Source organism: Camelus ferus, chromosome X (genome assembly GCF_009834535.1).
Source record: "Camelus ferus isolate YT-003-E chromosome X, BCGSAC_Cfer_1.0, whole genome shotgun sequence".
Taxonomy (NCBI): Eukaryota; Metazoa; Chordata; class Mammalia; order Artiodactyla; family Camelidae; genus Camelus; species Camelus ferus.
This window is the reverse complement of record NC_045732.1, coordinates 3,768,415-3,788,755: the sequence shown is the minus strand read 5'-3', so window position 1 is coordinate 3,788,755 and position 20,341 is coordinate 3,768,415. Positions and strand designations below refer to the sequence as shown.

The 20,341-nt window shown below is 34.5% G+C and overlaps 1 protein-coding gene across 1 annotated transcript; it reads right to left on the bottom strand.

Annotated features, from left to right (window-relative positions):
- Positions 1-676: 676 nt before the first annotated feature.
- Positions 677-10,335, bottom strand: SPIN4 (spindlin family member 4). Its single transcript, XM_032475401.1, has 2 exons — positions 10,325-10,335; positions 677-4,307 (listed from the first exon to the last, which is right to left on the bottom strand). Exon 2 carries the CDS (start codon positions 4,286-4,288, stop codon positions 3,539-3,541), a length of 750 nt encoding a protein of 249 aa, XP_032331292.1. The 5' UTR covers positions 4,289-4,307; positions 10,325-10,335; the 3' UTR covers positions 677-3,538.
- Between the last annotated feature and the right edge of the window lie 10,006 nt (positions 10,336-20,341).

Here is a 20,341-nt window from a genome sequence, read left to right as displayed (position 1 = left end):
GCTATGTCCCAAACTCTTAAAATAGTGACAGGATTAAGGCCAGGTCTAATCCTGAGTGTCAGAAAGTGGGGTAACTCCAATATTATCATAGGAAAATATGCTTATTTCTGGTCTTGAGGTCAAGGGTGGGTGGTGGATATCTGCCTTGCTACATCCAGAATATAATCTCCTTGACAGCTGAACTTTTGTCTTTGTTTCAGGCAATTGCCAGTGTTGTGGCTTGGGGCAAGCCTCCCTGAGTGTCAGAAGTGGTAAAAGTACCTAGAACAGTGACTTGCATTCTAAGGTCAGTGTTATTGGTTGTTTTTGTTGTTGCAACCCATTCCTCAGTTGGAAAAAAGAATCTCTACAACAAAAAGTAAAAGAAATTCCGTGTCTTAAAGTTTAGCATTCATATTGAAATTTTTTAAAAAACACAAAAATTGATACTATTAATTGTGGTTATATTTGCAGTAAATATATAAAACATAGGCAAGATTCACACCAAATTCATGATAGTGTTTGCCTCTGCGGAGGAAAGAAACATTATATTGCAAATATGCCAAAATGTTGACATTTGTTAATTTTTGGTGAAGGTAAACAAATGCTTATTATATCTTTCATACTTCTTGTATTATGTTTAATTTTTCAAAATAAATAAAATACAAAGAGAATTTAAAACAGTTATACATGATGATTTTATCACAATGTTTTCAGAATTGAACATATGTAGGACATAAGCATATGCAACATGCAAAGACAAAGCATCTGAATAATACAATCAAGAAACTTGATAATAGAGAATACTTTAAGTTTCGTATTTCACAGAGAATATATGTTCCTTTTTAATAGAAAGCTTGAATAAACTACCATTGAAAAGATAAGAAAGCTGATTAAAGATCGACTATCAAAATTGTCACCAGGATTAGACTGTTTTTACAGCTCATTACTAGCTAATTTTTAAAGAACAAATAATTCTAATGCCATTTAAACTATTCCATAGCACAGAAAAAGATTGAAAACTCACCAATTCATTTTTAAAGCTAGCACAATTGTAATAAAAAACTAGAAAAGTACAGTTTCACTTTGGAATGTAAAGCAAATAAAATATTGGTAAATAATATACATCAATGTATCAAATGATTATTACACCATGACCAAGTAGGATTTATTCCAGATGCACAAGTTTGGTTCAACATCAAATATCTACCACTCTAATTCATTATGTCAACAAATTAAAGGGAAAAAAATCATACTATTTTATCAACAGATGCTGAAAAGACATTTGATAAAATTCAGGAGCCACTTGTAGTAATAACACTATGTAAAACAAGAATAGAAGAAACTCCCTAAACATGTTAACATTTAATGACTATTCACTAATAACCAATGGCAAATATCATTTTAATAGGGAATACTAAAGACAATTCCATGAAAATTGAGAACCAGACAGGCATGTCTGCCATAGTCATTATTCAAAACTGTTTTGGAGAATACAGATCATGTAATAATAATTAATATAAACATTATAAGAAATAGAATTATCTCTATTTGCAGGTGAAATGGTTGTATATCTAGAAAGTCTAAAATATTTTATTTTAAAAACCCAGTGCAATTTAGAGGATTTAGAAAGCTGATTAAATAGAAGAAAACATCTGTAGTTTGTCTGTATTGCCAAAAATACAAATGAGGAGGGAAAAAATAAAAAAAATACTCAGTTAAAAATGTGACAAAAACTGTAAAAATATTTAGACATAATTTAATCAGATGTTATGGACTTATATGAAGAAAATTACAAAACCAAAACCAAAAGACTTTAATGATGTACCAAAATTCTTGATATTAATCATTAATAATATCATTAAAATAATCCTTTAAATAGAAATTCAGAAATGTAATACAATTCTAAGACATCACAATTTTTTAAATGTGGAAAGAAGGCTTCCAAATTTTCAATTGAAAGAACGAATGTATAGGACAGGTTATATAAAAGAAGAAAATAAAAAACTAATGAGAGGAGACTTCCTTTACCAAAGTCCAAAATTTATGTTCAGGTCAGTACAGTTAAACTGGCTCAGGAACTTGAAAATACGTACTTTATTTAATAAATCTGATAGCATAATCAGGTATATGAAAAAAGATGTATAGTTGGACCTCTATCTTATATCATATACAAAAATAAATTCCTGATGGATCAGTTAAAGCTCAAAATTAATATTTTTTTTAAAAAAGGAAGGTAAATATTTGTATGCCTTGGAGTGGGGGTATTCAGCTGAAAAAGACAGGAAACTGAAAAGCTAAAAAGGAAATAGCAGTCTAACTAAAACTTAAAAAAAATCTTTAAATATATCAACAATGAAGTCAAGATTAGTGATAGAAGGGAGAAAATCATAATATATAAGGGCTACAACTGATTACTGTGCACCATATAGTAAATATAGTTAGAATTTCTATAAATTTATAAGGAAAAGATCAAAGATTCAATAGATAAATGAGCAAAGGATAAGCATTGGCAAATCACAAAAAGTCCAAATAGTAAAAACAAGCAAATAAAAACTCATTGAGTTTGTCAATTAAAGAAACAATACTATGTAATTTTTCATCGTTCAGATTTGCACACATTAAAGAATGCTGAAAGGATGCTGGAAAATGAACCTTTTCATTTTGGATGATAATTTTGTAGTATCTCATAAAATTAAATATACACCTACCTAGTAGTCCCATCTCTGGGAAGCTATCCTATAAAAATAAAAGCACCAGTATGTATTGTAGGAGTGTTACGGTGAAAAAATGGAAATAACTTAAAAGGCATCCACAATGGAATGGTTCATGAATGGTACCATTTTGGTACATAAACATGTACTTGTATATGCAGCTATTAGAGGGAGGGAGGAATAAAAGGAGAGAAAGAGAGGGAGAGGGGAAATGTGTGATTTATTTGATAAATGTGATGGCACAATCAGTTATCCAATGTGAACAAAATGTATAGTTGGACCTCTATCTTACACAACATACAAAAATAAATTCCAGAGAAAGATGGGGAGAGGGAGGGAGAGGGAGGGAGAGATATCTGTAGCTACTGATTAGAAAGATATGTCAAGTGAGAAAGGCAATTACAAAGAAATGATGTGGCTTGACATTTCTACAGAAACGACTACAACAAACTTTCTGTAGGAGGATGGAAGAATATATATTATGTTCTTAACACTTGTTACCTGGGGAGAAAAAAAAAGGTTAAATAAGGAAATGGCGAGGGGGGCGCCATAGTGTGTGTACACCATTCATTTTTCTTTATCTAGTTTTTCATTGTTCCAAAGTTTACGAACACTTTTCAATCTTCTATTAGCACCTGATTTAAACTTTTGATTACAGAACAAGTTAATATCAAAGTACCAAAGCACACTTGGGGCAAAACTGTGGAACTAGTTAATGTAAGATATGGAGACACAGTAAGTAATAACAAACTCTTTAATTTCTGACACGAAAACTGTTCTCAAAAGTTCTCATGACATATTTTGCATTTAATAGTTCCACAGCTTTTGAAAAGAACACAATGAATTTAGGGGATTTTCACCAAACCATAGACATAAATGTGAATGTCATCATCAAACTTAATGAAGTAGACCGACGGCTTAGCCACCACTTGATGGATGAAAATGCCGGTTCTCTTGGACCCATCATCTTTGGCGTGCTCCACCTGCTTGCCCACGAGGCTGTCAACCACTTCTCCAGGCTCCCGTTCTGCTGTAGGGAAATAGTAGTTGGAATCTGGAATGATGCGCAGGTCACCATCTTTGTAGTCATCCAGCAGAGTGTACATGTAAAGGACTGGATCTTTCTCGTAGGTGATATAAAACCAAGTGTCCATCACCGGGGCTCTTGCCAGGACCATGCCTTTCCATTCATCTTTTGTACCGTGCTCACCCTCAAACACATGACCCACTGCCTTGCCAATCAGGGAATCTGCCAGGCGCGAATCAATGCGAGGAGTTGGCACTCTCTCAGGAAGGATCTCTAGCGCTAAAACTCTCTTATCTCGGTGCAGTTCTAGTCCATACACACTATCTTTGTCATCATATTTGATGATGTAGAGAGTGGGCTTCACGGAAACCTGCTCGAGCACGGTGCCCTTCCACTGCTCCACAGGCTCGTTGCCTTCCTTCCAGCCGTGTTGAATGCGGCAGCCCACGATGTTCCTACGGGTGAGGAAAGTGGGCTTGCGCCGCTGCTTCCTGTGGGTGTGCCTTTTCTTCATCAGGTATGCCGACACGCCATCTACGCCCACCGGAGGCACAGTTGGGGGTGACATGGCTCAGGGCTTAAGGGGGCTTGGCAACTTTGCAACTTTCTAGATTAAGCTGACAAAAAGTCAACACTATCCAATATGAAATCTTTTCTCGTGATCTCCGAGTCCCTGGTCAGTTCTCCCTTCCCCAAATGCAAAGCTCTCCCCAAGGCTTGGCAGAAGCTCGCCAATTCTGATTGTGGACAGGGACAGCGGGGACCTCTTGACAGTATTCTCTCCCGCCCCGGAGAGGTGCCTGCAGCAGTGGCGGATGCCGCAAGAGATGGCGGGCTCGCCTGTGCTGCCCCCGCCTTTCGCCCGCCCCGACTCCCAAACCCAAGTCCCCGAATTGACCACTTAGCTGTTACCGATGGTGCTGCGGCTGCGATACAGCGACGGAGAAGGGGACGACGGGAAACGGATAGGAGGGATGGCTGCAGCGCCAAAGTCGCAGGCGGCGGCGTGTCTTTGACGAGTCCGCGCGGCCGCGGCTTCGCAATGCTGCTCTGCTCGGCCTAGCTCTGGCGCCAGGGTTTTTGCCGCTTCGGGAACCGGACCCCTCAGAGCCCGCCTGAGCCGCAGCCCCGCCCCCGCCATTCCGTCTTCCGCTGCGCCAGCTGCAGCAGGGCGGGTTCGGGCGCGCACTACGTTCCATCCACACAGTCATAGGCGCTCACTCCCTCTTTTCCTCACGCGCCCCGCGACCGCTTCCCTCAAACCCTAGCCAGATTGGCTGACTCCCCTCCTCCTCTCTGGCCGCCTGTAGCCTGCCAACCTCCTCCACAGCCTCTCCATCTGCTTTCTATCTTCCAGGAATTCCTTACAAAGCCTTTAAAAAATATTCAACACACACATACACACACAGAGTTTGTATATATAAATTATTTTCTTTCAGTTTAAGGATTATAAGACCGGATATAAGAAAAAGTCCTGTACAGTCAACCATCTTGATCCAAGCTCTCCTTTATATTTTCTATCTGTTCACTCCTGGTAATGCTTTTTTAATATATTTTTTTCTGAATGTAAAACAAATGTACAGACACTTTGGAGATTTTCTGAAATTCAGTGAAACAAAAAATGAAACTAACCTTAATCTTACCATCTAGACTTGCGACAAAATGTTAATAGTTCTGATTTCTCTCTCACTAAACCTATGCTTATATTTTACAAAATTGTGAGCAGATTTCATATCTTTATAGCTTCTTTTTTCATACATCTAGTGAATAATTTTCAAGGTTATTAAATACTCTGAAAACGTGATTTTTAATGATTCCATAATGTTCCTTTATATAGATCATCCATTATTTATCTTAAATGGTCTATAACCTAACGAATAAAACTAGTTTACCCTCGTATATGGATGTAATGAGCCAGTATAAACCATATTTTCAAATAATATTTAATGACATGGAGATCTACATAAGAAATAAGAACAATGTATGAAAAAGTAGGATATTGAAACAAAATTGTGGCCTTAATTTTGTAGAGAGAGAAAAAATGAAAAGATTTTGTGGTATGTATTTTCTGTTTTTCTGATTATAAAAGTGCTGCATGCTCATATGGAAAATCTGAAAAACAGAAAAGAAAGTGTTCTTGATTTCACCTACTTCAAGTCACAGGACCGTTATGAAGGTTAAATGAGAATGTCTATAAATCTTTTATCCTTGTTACAAGATGACAGTAAAAACCAAAGAAGTCTAGGTCTCTCATTCTCATTTCTCCAATCTTCATTGGTAAGAAAGGAAGGTCTCATATCATCATTGGGTAAAAAAAGGCCATTAATTCATCTGGAAATGTTGGAAAGCAAGGAAGAGAGTTGCAAGGTCGCAGTGCTGACTGCCTGCACATTTCATTACCTTCCAAGACAGGGACAGAAAATCCTAGTCCTCATATCATTTAATAGCTGATTCTGCAGAATATGTGCAGATCCTTCAGTTTCCCATATTTCCGAGGCAAAGAATTTGGAGATGGTATAACTCTCCAATACTATATTACAAGAAAATAATTCTAAGGAAACAATTCCAAGGAAGCAAGAAAACTACATATATTAAAAGGTATCTGTTTAGAATGACATAGTGGTGTGTACATAGTCACACATATATACAATCTATACACTGAAAGTCAGAAGTTATGTCTAACTCTCATGTCATTATGTTCCACAGACAATGCCCTCCAAGGAATTCCCTAAACCAAGATGTGCTGTTATTTTCGCTTAGAAGAGTTATTGACAGGTGAAGACCAGCCACCAGGGACACAAATGCAAACAGGGCAAACAATTCAGGCTCTTTGGTTATACACTTCAATGGAATTCTTGCTTACAATCCCACAAAACAGACTGAGGAGACAAAGAATTTCTAATATCCTTTCTTCTCTAAAACTATGATTCTGATGCTTAAATCATTATCTAACATTATGGATTCAGTGGGCCTAACTATACTAAGATACAATGTTTACTTTGTATGCCTGCCCACTAGACTATAAACTCATTCAAGAAAAGATTTTTATCTTGTATCTCAAGTGCCTTACAGAGAGTAGGTACTCAATAAGTATTTGTTAAATAAATAAATAAGTGGTTTCAGCTGCTCTGCTCTAATCCAAAGAAATCCTCCAAAATGTAACAAGTAGTCTTATACAAGCCTCTGAAGACTGCAGTCCTGGTGATTTAAATTCTCCCATGGCAGCTTTATCCTTTCAAAGCACCCACACACTGATCCTGTGGATATGTGTCCATAAGTCTGAAAACAATTAGGAGAACATCTTCAACTGCAACATAGACATACCTCGGAGATATTGTGGGTTCAGTTACAGATCACCACAATAAAGTGAATATTGCAATAAAGTGAGTCACAATTTTTTTTTGTTTCTCAATGCATATTAATATTGTGTTTATATTACACTAGAGTCTATTAAGTGTACAATAGCATTATGTTTAAAAATCTAAGGTATATACCTTAATTAAAAAACTTTTTTGCTAAAAGTTATTAACCATCTTCTGGGACTTTAAAAGTCACAGTCCTTTTGCTGGTAGAGGGTCTTACCACGATGTTGATGGCTGCTGACTGATCAGGGTGGTGTTGCTGAAGGTTGAGGTAGGTGTGACAATTTTTTAAAATAAGACAATGAAGTTTGCCACATTCATTGACTCTCCTTTCATGAACAATTTCTCTGTAGCATGCAATGCTGTTTGATAGCATTTTACCCACAGTAGAATTTCTTTCAAAATTGGAATCAATTTTCTTAAACCCCACCAATCCTTTATCAAATAACTTTACATACTATTCTAAATCCTTTGTTGTTATTTCAACAATCTTCATACTATCTTCACCAAGAGTAAAATCCATCTCTAGAAACCACTTTCTTTGTTCACTCATAAAAGGCAAAACTTCATTCAAGTTTTATGTGAGTGTACCAATTCAGTCACATCTTCAGACTCCACTTCTAATTCTAATTCTCTTGCTATTTTTACTGTATCTGTAGTTACTTTCTCCACTTAAGTCTTGAACTCCTAAAATCATCCATCAACTTCTTCCAAACTCCAGTTAACATTGATATTTTGACCTCTTCCCATGAGTTATGAACTTTCTTAATGGCATCTAGGATGCTGATCCTCTCCAAAAGGTTTTTAATTTGCTTTGCCAAGGTCTATCAGAAGAATCACTATCTATGGCAGCTAATGTATTTCTTAAATAATAAGACTTGGGTGTCAAAATTACTCCTTGATCCATGGGCTACATATTGATGCTATGTTAGCAGGCATGGAAACAATCTCATTGTATATATCCATCAGAGCTCTTGCATGGCCAGGTATATTGTCAGTGAGCATTAATATATTTTTAAAGGAATTTTTTTCACCTGAGCATTAGGTCTCAACACTGGGCTTAAAATATTCAGTAAATCATGTTGTAAACAGATGTGCTATCATCTAGGCACTCTTGTTCCACTTATAGAGCACAGACAGAGAAATTTAACATAATTCTTAAGGGCCCAAGAGTTTTCTGAATAGGAAATGAGCATTGGCTTTGACTTAAAGTCATGAGCTGCATTAGCCTCTAACAAAAGAGTCAGTGTGTCCTTTAAATTTTGAAGCCAGGCATTAAGTTCTCCTCTCTAGTTATGAACATCTTAGAGGGCATCTTCTTCCAATATAAGATTGGTATGTCTACTTTGAAAATCTATTATTTAGTGTAGCCACCTTCAGTAATTATCTTAGCTAGATCTTCTGGATAGCTTACTGTAGCTTCTACATCAGCACTTGCTGCTTCATCTTGCACTTTGATGTTTTAGAGACAGCTTCTTTCCTTAAGTCTCATGAACCTACCTTTGCTAGCTTCAAATGTTTCTTCTGCACCTTCATCACCTCTCAAAGCCATCATAGAATTGGAGAAAGTTGGGGCCTTGCTCTGGATTAGGCTTTGGCTTACGGGAATGTTGTGGCTGATTTTATCTATTTAGAACACTAAAACTTTCTCAGTATCAGAAAGAAGGCTGCTTCAATTTCTTGTCATTTGTGTGTTCACTGCAGTAGTACTTTTAATTGTCTTGAATAACATTCTTTTTACATTTACAATGTGGCTGTTTGTCTCAAGAGGCCTACCTTTTGGCCTATCTTGGCTTTTGACTTGCCTTCCCCACTAAGCTTAATTATTTCCAGCTTTTGATTTAAAATGAGAGACGTATCTCTTCCTTTCACTTGAAAACTTAGAAGCCATTGTAGGGTTATGAATTGGCCTATTTGATATTATTTTGTCTCATGAAATAGGGAGACCCAAGGAGAGGGAGAGAGACAGGAGTGGCCAGTTGGCAAAGCAGTCAGAACACACACAACATTTACTAAGTTTGTCATCTTATAAGGGTGTTGTTTGTGGTGCCCCAAAACAATTACAATAATAACATCAAAGATTACTGATGACAGATCACCATAACAGATAGAATAATAATGAAAAAAGTTTAAAATGTTGCAAGAATTACCAAATATGACACAGTAACATGAAGTGAGCAAATACGATTAGAAGAATAGCACCAAAAGACTTGCTTGACACATGGCTGCCAAAAACACAATAAATGTGAAGCACAATAAAACAAGGTATGCTTGTATGTGGATAATTATAATGTTTACCTGAAAGGGTAGCTGTAAAGGTTAAACGAGAAAATGCAGGTAAATTTCTTAGCACTCAAACTCCATACATCCTTGGTGTCAGTGAGGTCCAGTGGTAAGATAAGCCTCCACAGCCTCTTGGAGACAATGAGATGGTATGAGTCAGTACCCAATTTTCATTATGAAAGTACTGGCAGATCTAAGAAGGGAGCTAAACCTCTATCCATCCTAGCCATATGCAATGAGGCAGTGTGGGTCAGTGCTCCACTTTTGCAAAGGTAGTGCCAAGAGAGCCCACAAAGAAGCTAAACATGTGGCCTCACCTGACCCTCAAGCTATGTAACAAGGGGACTATCTAATAAAGGAAAGTTAAATAGAACAGAGTCTCATAATATCAAAAATGACAAGGATGCAATGAAAATCAAAAGGAACAAAATCACAACTTGAATGAGACAAGACATTTTATAATGCCAAAACCAAGATAAATCAAAATTAAAATGATCTGAAATAAATTTCAAAGCATCTAAAACATTAAAGTGCTTTAAGGCACAATTTTGTAGTATCTTGAAACAAATGGAAAAAAGTAGAAAACCTACGCAAATAAATATAAGTAAAAACCAAATGGAAAATTCAGAATTGAAAAATGAAATAGTGAAAATAAAAATCTCCTGGGATGGAATCAGTGTAAGACTGGAGATAAAAGAAGACAGAGTCAACAAACTTGAGGTTAGAAAAATAGAATTTACTCCATATGAACAAAAGAGAGAAAACAGATAAAAAGAACAGTCTCAAGAACCTGTAAGATAATAACAAAAGAGCTAACATTTACAATTGCTTTAAGGAAAGTGAAATTCTTAGGTATAGGTCTATCAAAGTGTGTACAAGATTTGTGTACTGAAAATTAAAAATATTAATGCCAGAAATTTAATAAGATCTAAATAAACTGAACGACACACTGTGTTCACAGATTGGAAGATTCAACATGGTAAAGATGTTAATTCTCCCTAAATTGATCTATAAGTTTAAGGCAATTTCTATGAGAATTCAAAGTTTTTCATAGAAATACACAGGATTCTTCTTAAATTTATATAGAAATGCTACAATATCTAAAACAATTTTGAAATAGAAATATATAGTAGAAAGAATCATTCTACCTGATAGCTACATAGCTACAGTAACCAAGAAAGTGTGATGTTAAAGAAAAACAGACTTATAAATCAATGACACAGAAGAGGGAATCCAGAAATAGAATTACATAAGTATGTCCAACTGATTTTTTACAGATGTTCAAAAGCAACTTAATGACGAAAAGAGCCTTTTCAAGAAATAGTGCTGGGGGGTTGGACATCTCAAGGTCTGAATGCACACATATACACACACATGCACACAAAGGACCTACACCTAAACCTCTTATCTTATTCAAAAATTAACTTGAAATGAAAAATTGACTAAAATGTAGAATTTAAAGCTACAAAAATGTTTACAGAAAACATAGGAGGGAATCTCTGGGACATAGTACCAGCTGAAGATTTCTTATTCCTGACACCAAAAGCAGGATTCCTCATGGGAACAATTGATAAATTTAACTTCATTAATTTTTTAAAAAAGTATGCTCTATGAAAATCTCTGTTAGGAGCATGAATGGACAGGCCACATAAAGGGAGAAAATATTTGCAAATCATATATCTAAAAAAAAACTTTGATCCTGAAAATATAAAGAACTCTGAAAACTCAATGGTAAAATAGCCAACAATCCAATTAGAAAATGGTGAAAGAAGTGAATATTTCACAAAAAGGATATACAACCAGTAAATAAGCACATGGAGAAATCATTAGCCATTAGGAAAATATAAATTATGCCACAATAAGATACCACTACACACTTATTAGAATAGTTAAAATTAAAAAAGAAAAATAGTGAGCATGCCAAATGCTGGCCAGGATGCAGAGAAACTGGTTCTCTCTTACACTGATGGTTGGAATGTAAAATGATGTATCCTCTCTGTAAAAGATTTGTCAGGTTCTACAAAAATAAACATGAAATAAACATGAAATATATAACCTACAATCATACTCTTAGACATATACCTTAGAGAAATAAAAATTTATGTTTATATAAAAACATGTGTGTGGATGATCATAGAAACTTTATTCATAAAATCTAGAAATAAACCACATGTCCCCAAATGGGGTATGACTAAAAAAAGAAAAAACAATACATTCATAGCATGGAATACCACTCAGCAATAAAAAGGGACATGCTACTGACATAAGTGAAATTTTGTAATTGTATTGAAGGGAATTATGCTGAGTTTTAAAAAGTCAGTCTCAAAAGTTACATATTATATTATTATTTTCACATAGCATTCTTAAAATGACAAAATTCTATTTTAACAGCTTCCATGGATTAGGGAGCTAGGGTGGGAGGGAGGCAACTGTAGTTAAAAATGGGTGATATGAGGAATTTTTGTGACAGAACTCTTTTCATCTTGACTGCAGTGTTTGCCACACTAGTTTACACATGTGATAAAACTGCATAGTATTAATTACACACACATGAGTTCATATATAACTGGTGAAATCTCCATAAGTTTGATAACTTTATCAGTGTCACCTTCCTGTTGTGATTTTTTACTATAGTAATACCAGATGTTACCACTGGAGTCAGTTGGGGCAAAAAGTACAGAGAATTAGTCCCCCCAAATTTTTTTTTAAAAGAAAAAGGTGAAACTGTAGTATATAATAGATAAGAAGTTGTTATATATATATATATGAATGACAATGTGCAGAAAATTATATAATATGATAGTATTTCTTATTAATGTAAATAATAACAAATGCTATTTTATGTATAAGAAAAAATAAGTATGCAACTTTGGACAAGTCATTGAATCTCTGCTTCCATTTCATCAGACAAAAAATAAGACAGTTGGACTAATTCATCTGTAAAGTCTTTTCTTGCTTCAAACCTCTATGGTTCAATGAAAATTAAAAGCTGGAAAATAAAACTGGGTTTAGGAAATGAATTTGAGATGTCATTATCCAGTTAGCCAGAGCATGTAAATTTTTATAAGGAGAAAATGCACTAGGTAAGCTGAGAGCAAAGGGACAGAGCACTCTAAAATCAACAGATCAAGAATTTTGTTTTCTCTCAGGAACTGTAGAGAGATTTGTGATGCTGCTAAATTGCCTGTGAAAATCTAATCTTATGATATTTTGGCACGATTGATAGTGAGAGTTGATGAGAGGAGTGAAATTGTGAATTGGTCAGTTCAATATACCCTGAATGAAAGCTTTGGCTTTGATTATCAATGGCATTGGTTTAGGATTTGACTATGTTGATCCAAATATCAAAGATTTCCTCTAAATACTGGATTGAAGATGGAGATCAGTGATTAAAAGTCAAATAAATTTTGTGTTAGTTGGATCCCTAAATATAGTTATTGATTTTTTCTTATTTTTACAAAAATAGCTTTTTTTAAATAATCAAGGTATTATAAAAAATTGATGAGCAGAGATAAAACTCCTTAACATTATGGAGAATAATAAACTGACCTAAAATATGTTTTTTTTTAAATAAGTTATAGTCAGTTTACAATGTTGTGCCAATTTCTGGTGTAAAACACAATTTTTTAGTCATACATGAATATACATATATTCATTTTCATATTTGTTTTCACCATGAGCTACTGCAAGATCTTGAACATATTTCCCTGTGCTATGCAGCATAAACTTGTTTATCTATTCTATACATACCTGTCTGTATCTACAAATCTCAAACTCCAGTCCCTTCCAACCCCCTTCGATCCTGGCAACCACAAGTTTGTATTCTATGTCTGTGAGTATGTTTCTGTTTTATATTTAAGCTCATTTGTCTTATTTATTTATTTTTTTAGATTCCACATATGAGTGATATCACACGGTATTTTTCTTACAGTTTTGGTCTTACTTCACTTAGAATGACATTTTCTGGGGCCAACCATGTTGCTGCAAATGGCATTATGTTGTCATTTTTTATGGCTCAGTAGTATTCCATTGTATAAATATACTACAACTTCCTTATCCAGTCATCTGTTGATGGACATTTAGGTTGTTTCCATGTATTACCTATTGTAAACACTGCTGCTATGAACATTGGGGTGCATGTATCTTTTCAAATTAGAGTTCCCTCTGGATATATGCCCAGGAGTGGAGTTGCTGGATCATAAGGTAAGTCTATTTTTCATTTTTTGAGGAATCTCTGTACTGTTTTCCATAATGGCTGAACCAAACTACATTCCCACCAACAGTGTAGGAGAGTTCCTCTTTCTCCACACCTTCTCCAGCATTTATCATTTGTGGACATTTTAATGATGGCCATTCTGACTGGTGTGAGGTGATACCTTATTGTAGTTTTGATTTGCATTTCTCTGATGATTAGTGATATTGAGCATTTTTTCATGTGCCTATTGATCATTTGTATGTCTTCCTTGGAGAATTGCTTATTTAGGTCTTCTGTCCATTTTTGGATTGGATTGTTTGTTTTCTTCTTATTATGTCATATGAGCTGCTTATATATTCTGGAAATCAAGCCTTTGTCGGTTTCATCATTTGCAAAAATTTTCTCCCATTCCATAGATTGTCATTTTGTTTTACTTATGTTTTCTTTGCTGTGCAGAAGCTTGTAAGTTTATTTAGGTACTGTATATAAGTATTTTTATTGAACCATAGTCAGTTTACACTGTTATGTCAAGTTCTGGTGTACAGCATAATGCTTCAATCATACATGAATGTACATATATTTGTTTTCATATTCTTTTTCACCATAAGTTACTATATGATATTGAATATAGTTTTCTGTACTATAGCATATAAACTTGTTTATCAATTTTTTTTTATATATTAGTATCTCTAACTCTCAAGCTTCCAATATAATCCTTTCCACCCCTTCCCTCCTGGTAACATTAAGTTTGTTTTCTATGTTTGTGAATCTGTTTCTGTTTGGTAAATATGTTTATTTTTAATTCCAATATAAGTGATATCATATAGTATTTTTCTTTCTCTTTTTGGCTTATAGAAGTTAAAATGACAATCTCCAGGTCCATTAATGTGACTGCAAGTGACATTATTTTTTTATATTTTATACCTAAGTAGTATTGCATTATATAAAGAGCATTTTTGGATGTGCCCATTGGCCATTCGTATGTCTTTACTGGAGAATTGTTTGTTTAGGTCTTCTGCCCTTTTTTGGATTTTTTTTTCATAGAAAGTAGTATGAGCTGTTTATATATTCTGGAAATTAAGCCCTTGTCAGCCTCATCTTTTGCAAATATTTTCTCCCAATCTGTAGGTTGTCTTTTTATTTTTCTTATGGTTTTCTTTGTTGTGCAAAAGCTCATAAGTTTAATTAGGTACCATTTGTTTATTTTTCCTTTTATTTCTATGTCCAGAGTAGACTGCTCTGGGAGAACATTGCTGAGATTTATGCCAGATAATGTTTTGCCTAAGTTTTCTTCTAAGAGGCTTATAATTTGTTGACTTATGTTTAAGTCTTTAAGCCATTTTGAATTTGTGTTTATGTGTGTGTATGGTGTGAGGGAATGTTTAACTTCATTGATTTACATGGAGCTGTCCAGTTACTCCAACACCATTGCTGAAGAGGCTGTCATTACTCCATTGTATGTTCTTGCCTCCTTTGTCAAAGATTAATTGATGAAAAGTTTGTGGGTTCATTTCTGGGCTCTCTATTCTGTTCCATTGATCCATGTGTCTATCTTTGTACCAATACCATGCTGTTTTGATTACTGTATTTCTGTAGTTTTGTCAGATGTCTGGGAGGGTTAGTACTCCAGCTTCATTCTTTTTCTTCAATATTACTTTGGAATTTCCAGATCTTTTTTGATTCCATATAAATTTTGGGATGAATTGTTCTAGTCCTGTGAAAAATGTCCTAAGTAAATTGATAGGGATTGCATTAAATCTGTAGATTGATTTTGGTGGTATGGCCATTTTAATAATATTCATTCTTCCAATCCAAGAACATGGGATACCTTTCCATTTCTTTAAGTCATTTTTAGTTTCCTTAGTTAATATTTTGTTGTTCTCCACATATAAGTCTTTCACTTCCTTGGTCAGATTTATTCCTATATATTTTATTTTTTAATGCAATCTTAAAAATGATAGTTTCTTTACATTCCTTTTCTGATATTTTATTGTTAGTGTAAAGAAATGCAACTGGTTTCTGTATGTTAATCTTGTACCCTGCTATATTGCCAGATTCTTTTGTCAGTTTTTGTGTGGAGCCTTTAGGGTTTTCTATATATAGGATCATGCCATTCACGTATAATGACAATTTTACCTCTTCTCTTCCAATTTGGATCCCTTATATTTATTTTTCTTGTCTAATTGCTATGACTAGGACTTCCAATACTATATTGAATAGAAGAGGTGACAGTGGTCATTCTTGTCTTCTTCCAGATTTAAGCAGGAAAGCTTTCGCTTTTCACTGTTGAGTATTATGTTGACTGTAGGTTTGTCATAAGTAGCTTTTATTATATTTACATATGTTCCCTCTATACCCACTTTGGTTAATTTTTTTTTTAGCAGAAATGGGTGTTGAACTTTATCAGATGCTTTTTCTGCATCTATTTAGAGGCTCATGCAATTTTTGTCCTTTCTCTTGTTGATATGGTATATCATGTTGATTGACTTGTGGATGTTGAGCCATCCTTGTGTCTCCTGGATGAACCTAGCTTGATCATCATGTATAAATTTTGTTATGTGCTGTTGGATTCTGTTTGCTAATATTTTGTTTGGATTTTTACATCTATGTTCATCAATTATATTGGCTTATATTGTTCTTTTTTGTAGTTTCTTTGTCTGGTTTTGGTATCAGGGTGATGGTGGCTTTATAGAATGAGTTTGGGAGTATTTCCTCTTCTTCTATCTTTTCAAAGAGTTTGAGAAGGACCAGAATGAGCTCTTCTTTGTATGTTTGATAGAATTCCCCAGTAAAGCCATCTGATCCTGGACTTCTGTTTGCAGAGATTTTTTATTGCTGATTCTTTTTCATTTCTTCTGATTGGTCTATTCAAATGATCTAATTCTTCTTGATTCAGTTTTGGTTGGCTGTATGTTTCTAGAAACTTGTCCATTTTTTCTCAGCTGTCCAATTTATTGCCATATAGTTGTTCATAGTATTCTCTTATGACATTTTGTATTTCTATGGTGTTGGTTGTAATCTCTCTATTTTAATTTCATATTTTACTTGTGTCTTATCATTTTTATTCTTGGTGAGTCTGTCTATAGGTTTGTCAATTTTGTTTACTCTTTCAGAAAATCAGCCCTTGGTTTGATTGATTGTTTTTCTGTTGATTTCTATAAATCTCCATTTTATTTATTTCCTCCCTGATCTTTATTATTTCTTTGCTTCTGCTTACTTTAGGTTTTACTTGTTCTTCTTTTTCTGATTCTTATAAGTGGAAAGTTAGATTGTTTATTTGAGATTGTTCTTCTTTTTGGGGAAGGCTTGCATCACTATGAAATTCCCTCTTTGGACAGTTTTTGCTGCAACCCATAGATTTTGTGTGGTTGTATTTTTATTGGCATTTGTCTCAAACTATTTTTTAAAAATTTCTTCTTTGATTTCATACTCACTCCAGTTTTTTTAGTAGCATTTTTCTAGTCTCTATGTTGCCATTTTCCTCTCATTTGTTTTTCTGTGGTTGAATTCTTGTTTCATAACATTGTGGACAGAGACAGTGCTTGGAATAATTTCTATCCTTTTAAATTTATTGAGGATTCTGTTGTGCCCAAGTATGAGGTCTATCCTAGGGATGTAATGTCCTGAAAATATCAACAAAGTCCAACTGTTCTATTGTGTCATTTAGAATCTCCATTGTTTTATTGATTTTCTGTCTGGAAGAATTTTCCGATGATGTTTTTGGGTTTTTTTAATCTTCTACTATTATTTTATTCCTATCAATTTCTCCCTTTATATCTGCTAGGATTTATTTTATTTATTTAGATGTTCCCATATTGGGTGCATATATGTTAATGTGTATAATACCCTCATCTTGCACTGCTACTTTGGTCATTATATAGCGTCTTTTTTTCTGGCCTTTGTTTTAAAGTCTATTTCGTCTGATGTGAGTATTGCTACTCCAACTTTCTTGTCATTTCCATTTGGATGAAATATATTATTCCATATTCCCACTTTCAATCTATGACTGTTCTTCACACTAAACTGGATCTCTTGTAGGCAGCATATTGTAGGATTTTGTTGTATTATCCTGTCTTGCCATTCTATGTCTTTTGATTGGAGCATTTAGATCATTGACACTACAGTAATTATTGATAGATGTTTTTATTGCCAATTTGAACTTTGTTTTTACTTGATTTGATATTTCTTCTTTGTTCCTTTCTTTTCCCTTGTGTTATTTCTTTTTGTAATTTGATAATTTTCTTTTGTATTAGGTTAGTTTCTTTTTGGTTTTTGTAACTCTATTGTATGCTTTTGATTTATTGTTTCCCTGTTTGGCAAGTATGTTTATCCCTTATGTATCTGTTTGCTTTAGACTGGTATTCATGTAGGCCCAAATACATCCTAATAAATAGGAAAGGGGGAAAAAAAAAAAAAGAAGAAAGAGAGAAAAAAATTCTACATTTTTTTGCTCCCCACTCCCACCTTCTATGAATTTGATGTCCTTTTTTCCTTTCTTTCTTTTTTCTTTTTCTTTACATCTGCACGTTTATTCTTTTGCAGCTCATTGTAGTTATTGCATTTCCAACCACGGTTTTCCTGTTTCAACAACCTCCTTTTTATTTTCTACTTAGAGTAGACCTTTAATATTTCTTTTAGTATAGGTTCAGGATTTCTGACTTCTTTTAGTGCTGCTTGTCTGTGAATTTCTTTTTCTCTCAACTACTCTAAAAGATAGTCTTGCCAGATAGAGTATTGTAGGTTGCAGCTTTTTCTCATTGAGGACTTTAAAAAAAATCTTGCCACTACTTTCTGGCCAGCAGTGCTTGGGTAGAGAAATCAGCCAAAATCCTTATGATGGTTCCCTTGTAACTAACAATTTTTATTTTTTCCTTGTTTCCTTTGAAACCTTTCTTATCATTAGCTTTGTCCATCTTAATTATAATATGTCTTGGTATAGGTCTACTTTGGTTTTTCTTGTATGGGGGCCTCTGTGCTTCTTGTTTTTTATTATTTTGTTTGTTTGGTTTTTTGTTTGTTTTTCTTGAAAGGATGCATGTGGTTTTTTATTGATTTATAATCATTTTACAATGTTGTGTCAAATTCCAGCCTACGGCACAATTTTTCAATTATACATGAACATATATATATTCATTGTCACATTCCTTTCTCTGTAAACTACCATAAGAACTTGTATATATTTCCCTCTGCTATACAGTATAATCTTCTTTATATATTCTGCTATTTTGCAATCCCAGTCTATCTCTTCCCACCCCCTACCCCCTTGGAAACCACAAGTATGTATTCTATATCTATGAGTTTATTTCTTTTCTGTATTTATGCTTTTTTTTTTTTTTAGATTCCACATATGAGTGATCTCATATGGAATTCTGCTTTCTCTTTCTGGCTTACTTCACTTAGAATCACATTATCCAGGAGCATTCATGTTGTTGCAAATGGCGTTATGTTGTCAGTTTTCATGGCTGAGTAGTATTCCATTGTATAAATATACCACTTCTTCTTTATCCAGTCATCTGTTGATGGACATTTAGGCTGCTTCCATGTCTTGGCTATTGTAAATAATGCTGCTATGAACATTGGGGTGCAGGTGACATTCTGAAGTAGGGTTCCTTCTGGATATAAGCCCAGGAGCGGGATTCCTGGGTCATATGGTAAGTTTATTCCTAGTCTTTTGAGGAATCTCCATACTGTTTTCCACAGTGGCTGTACCAAACTTCATTCCCACACACAGTGTAGGAGGGTTCCCTTTTTTCCACAGCCTCTCCAGGATTTGTCATTTGTGGACTTTTGAATGATGACCATTCTGACTGGTGTGAGGTATTAACTCATTGCAGTTTTGATTTGCATTTCTCTGACAATTAGTGATATTGAGCGTTTTTTCATGTCTACTGATTGTTTGTATGTCTTCCTTGGAGAACTACTTGTTTAGGTCTTCTGTCCAATTTTAGATTGGGTTGTTCATTGTTTTCTTATTGAGTCATAGAAGCTGCTTATATATTCTGGAGATCAAGCCTTTGTCGGTTTCACTTGCAAAAATTTTCTCCCATTCTGTAGGTTGTCTTCTTGTTTTGCTTATGGTTTCCTTTGCTGTGCAGAAGCTTGTAAGTTTCATTAGGTCCCATTTGTTTATTCTTGCTTTTATTTCCTTCAGAAGAATATTTTTGAGACATATGTCAGATAATATTTTGCCTATACTTTCGTCTAGAAGTTTTATTGTATCTTGTCTTATGTTTAAGTCTTTGATCCATCTTGAGTTGATTTTTGTGTATGGTGTAAGGGAGAGTTCTAGCATCATTGTTTTACATGCTGCTGTCCAGTTTTCCCAACACCATTTGCTAAAGAGACTGTCTTTATTCCATTGTATATTCTTGCCGCCTTTGTTGAAGATTAGCTGACCAAAAGCTTGTGGGTTCATTTCTGGACTCTCTATTCTGTTCCATTGGTCTATATCTCTGTTTTTGTACCAATATCTTGCTGTCTTGATGACTGTAGCTCTATAGTATTGTCTGAAGTCAGGGAGAGTTATTCCTCCACACACTTTTTTTCTCTTCAGTAATTCTTTGGCAATTCTAGGTCTTTGATGTTTCCATATAAATTTTATTATGATTTGCTTTAGTTCTGTGAAATATGTCCTGGGTATTTTGATAGGGAATGCATTAAATATATAGATTGCCTTGGGCAGTGTGACCATTTTCACAATATTGATTCTTCCAATTGAAGAGCATTGGATATGTTTCCAGATTTTTAAAGCCTTCTTTAATTTCCTTCATCAATGGTTAAT

Coding starts and splice junctions, on each gene's coding strand:
- SPIN4 (XM_032475401.1), bottom strand. CDS start 4,288: ATGTCACCCCCAACTGTGCCTCCGGTGGGCGTAGATGGCGTGTCGGCA.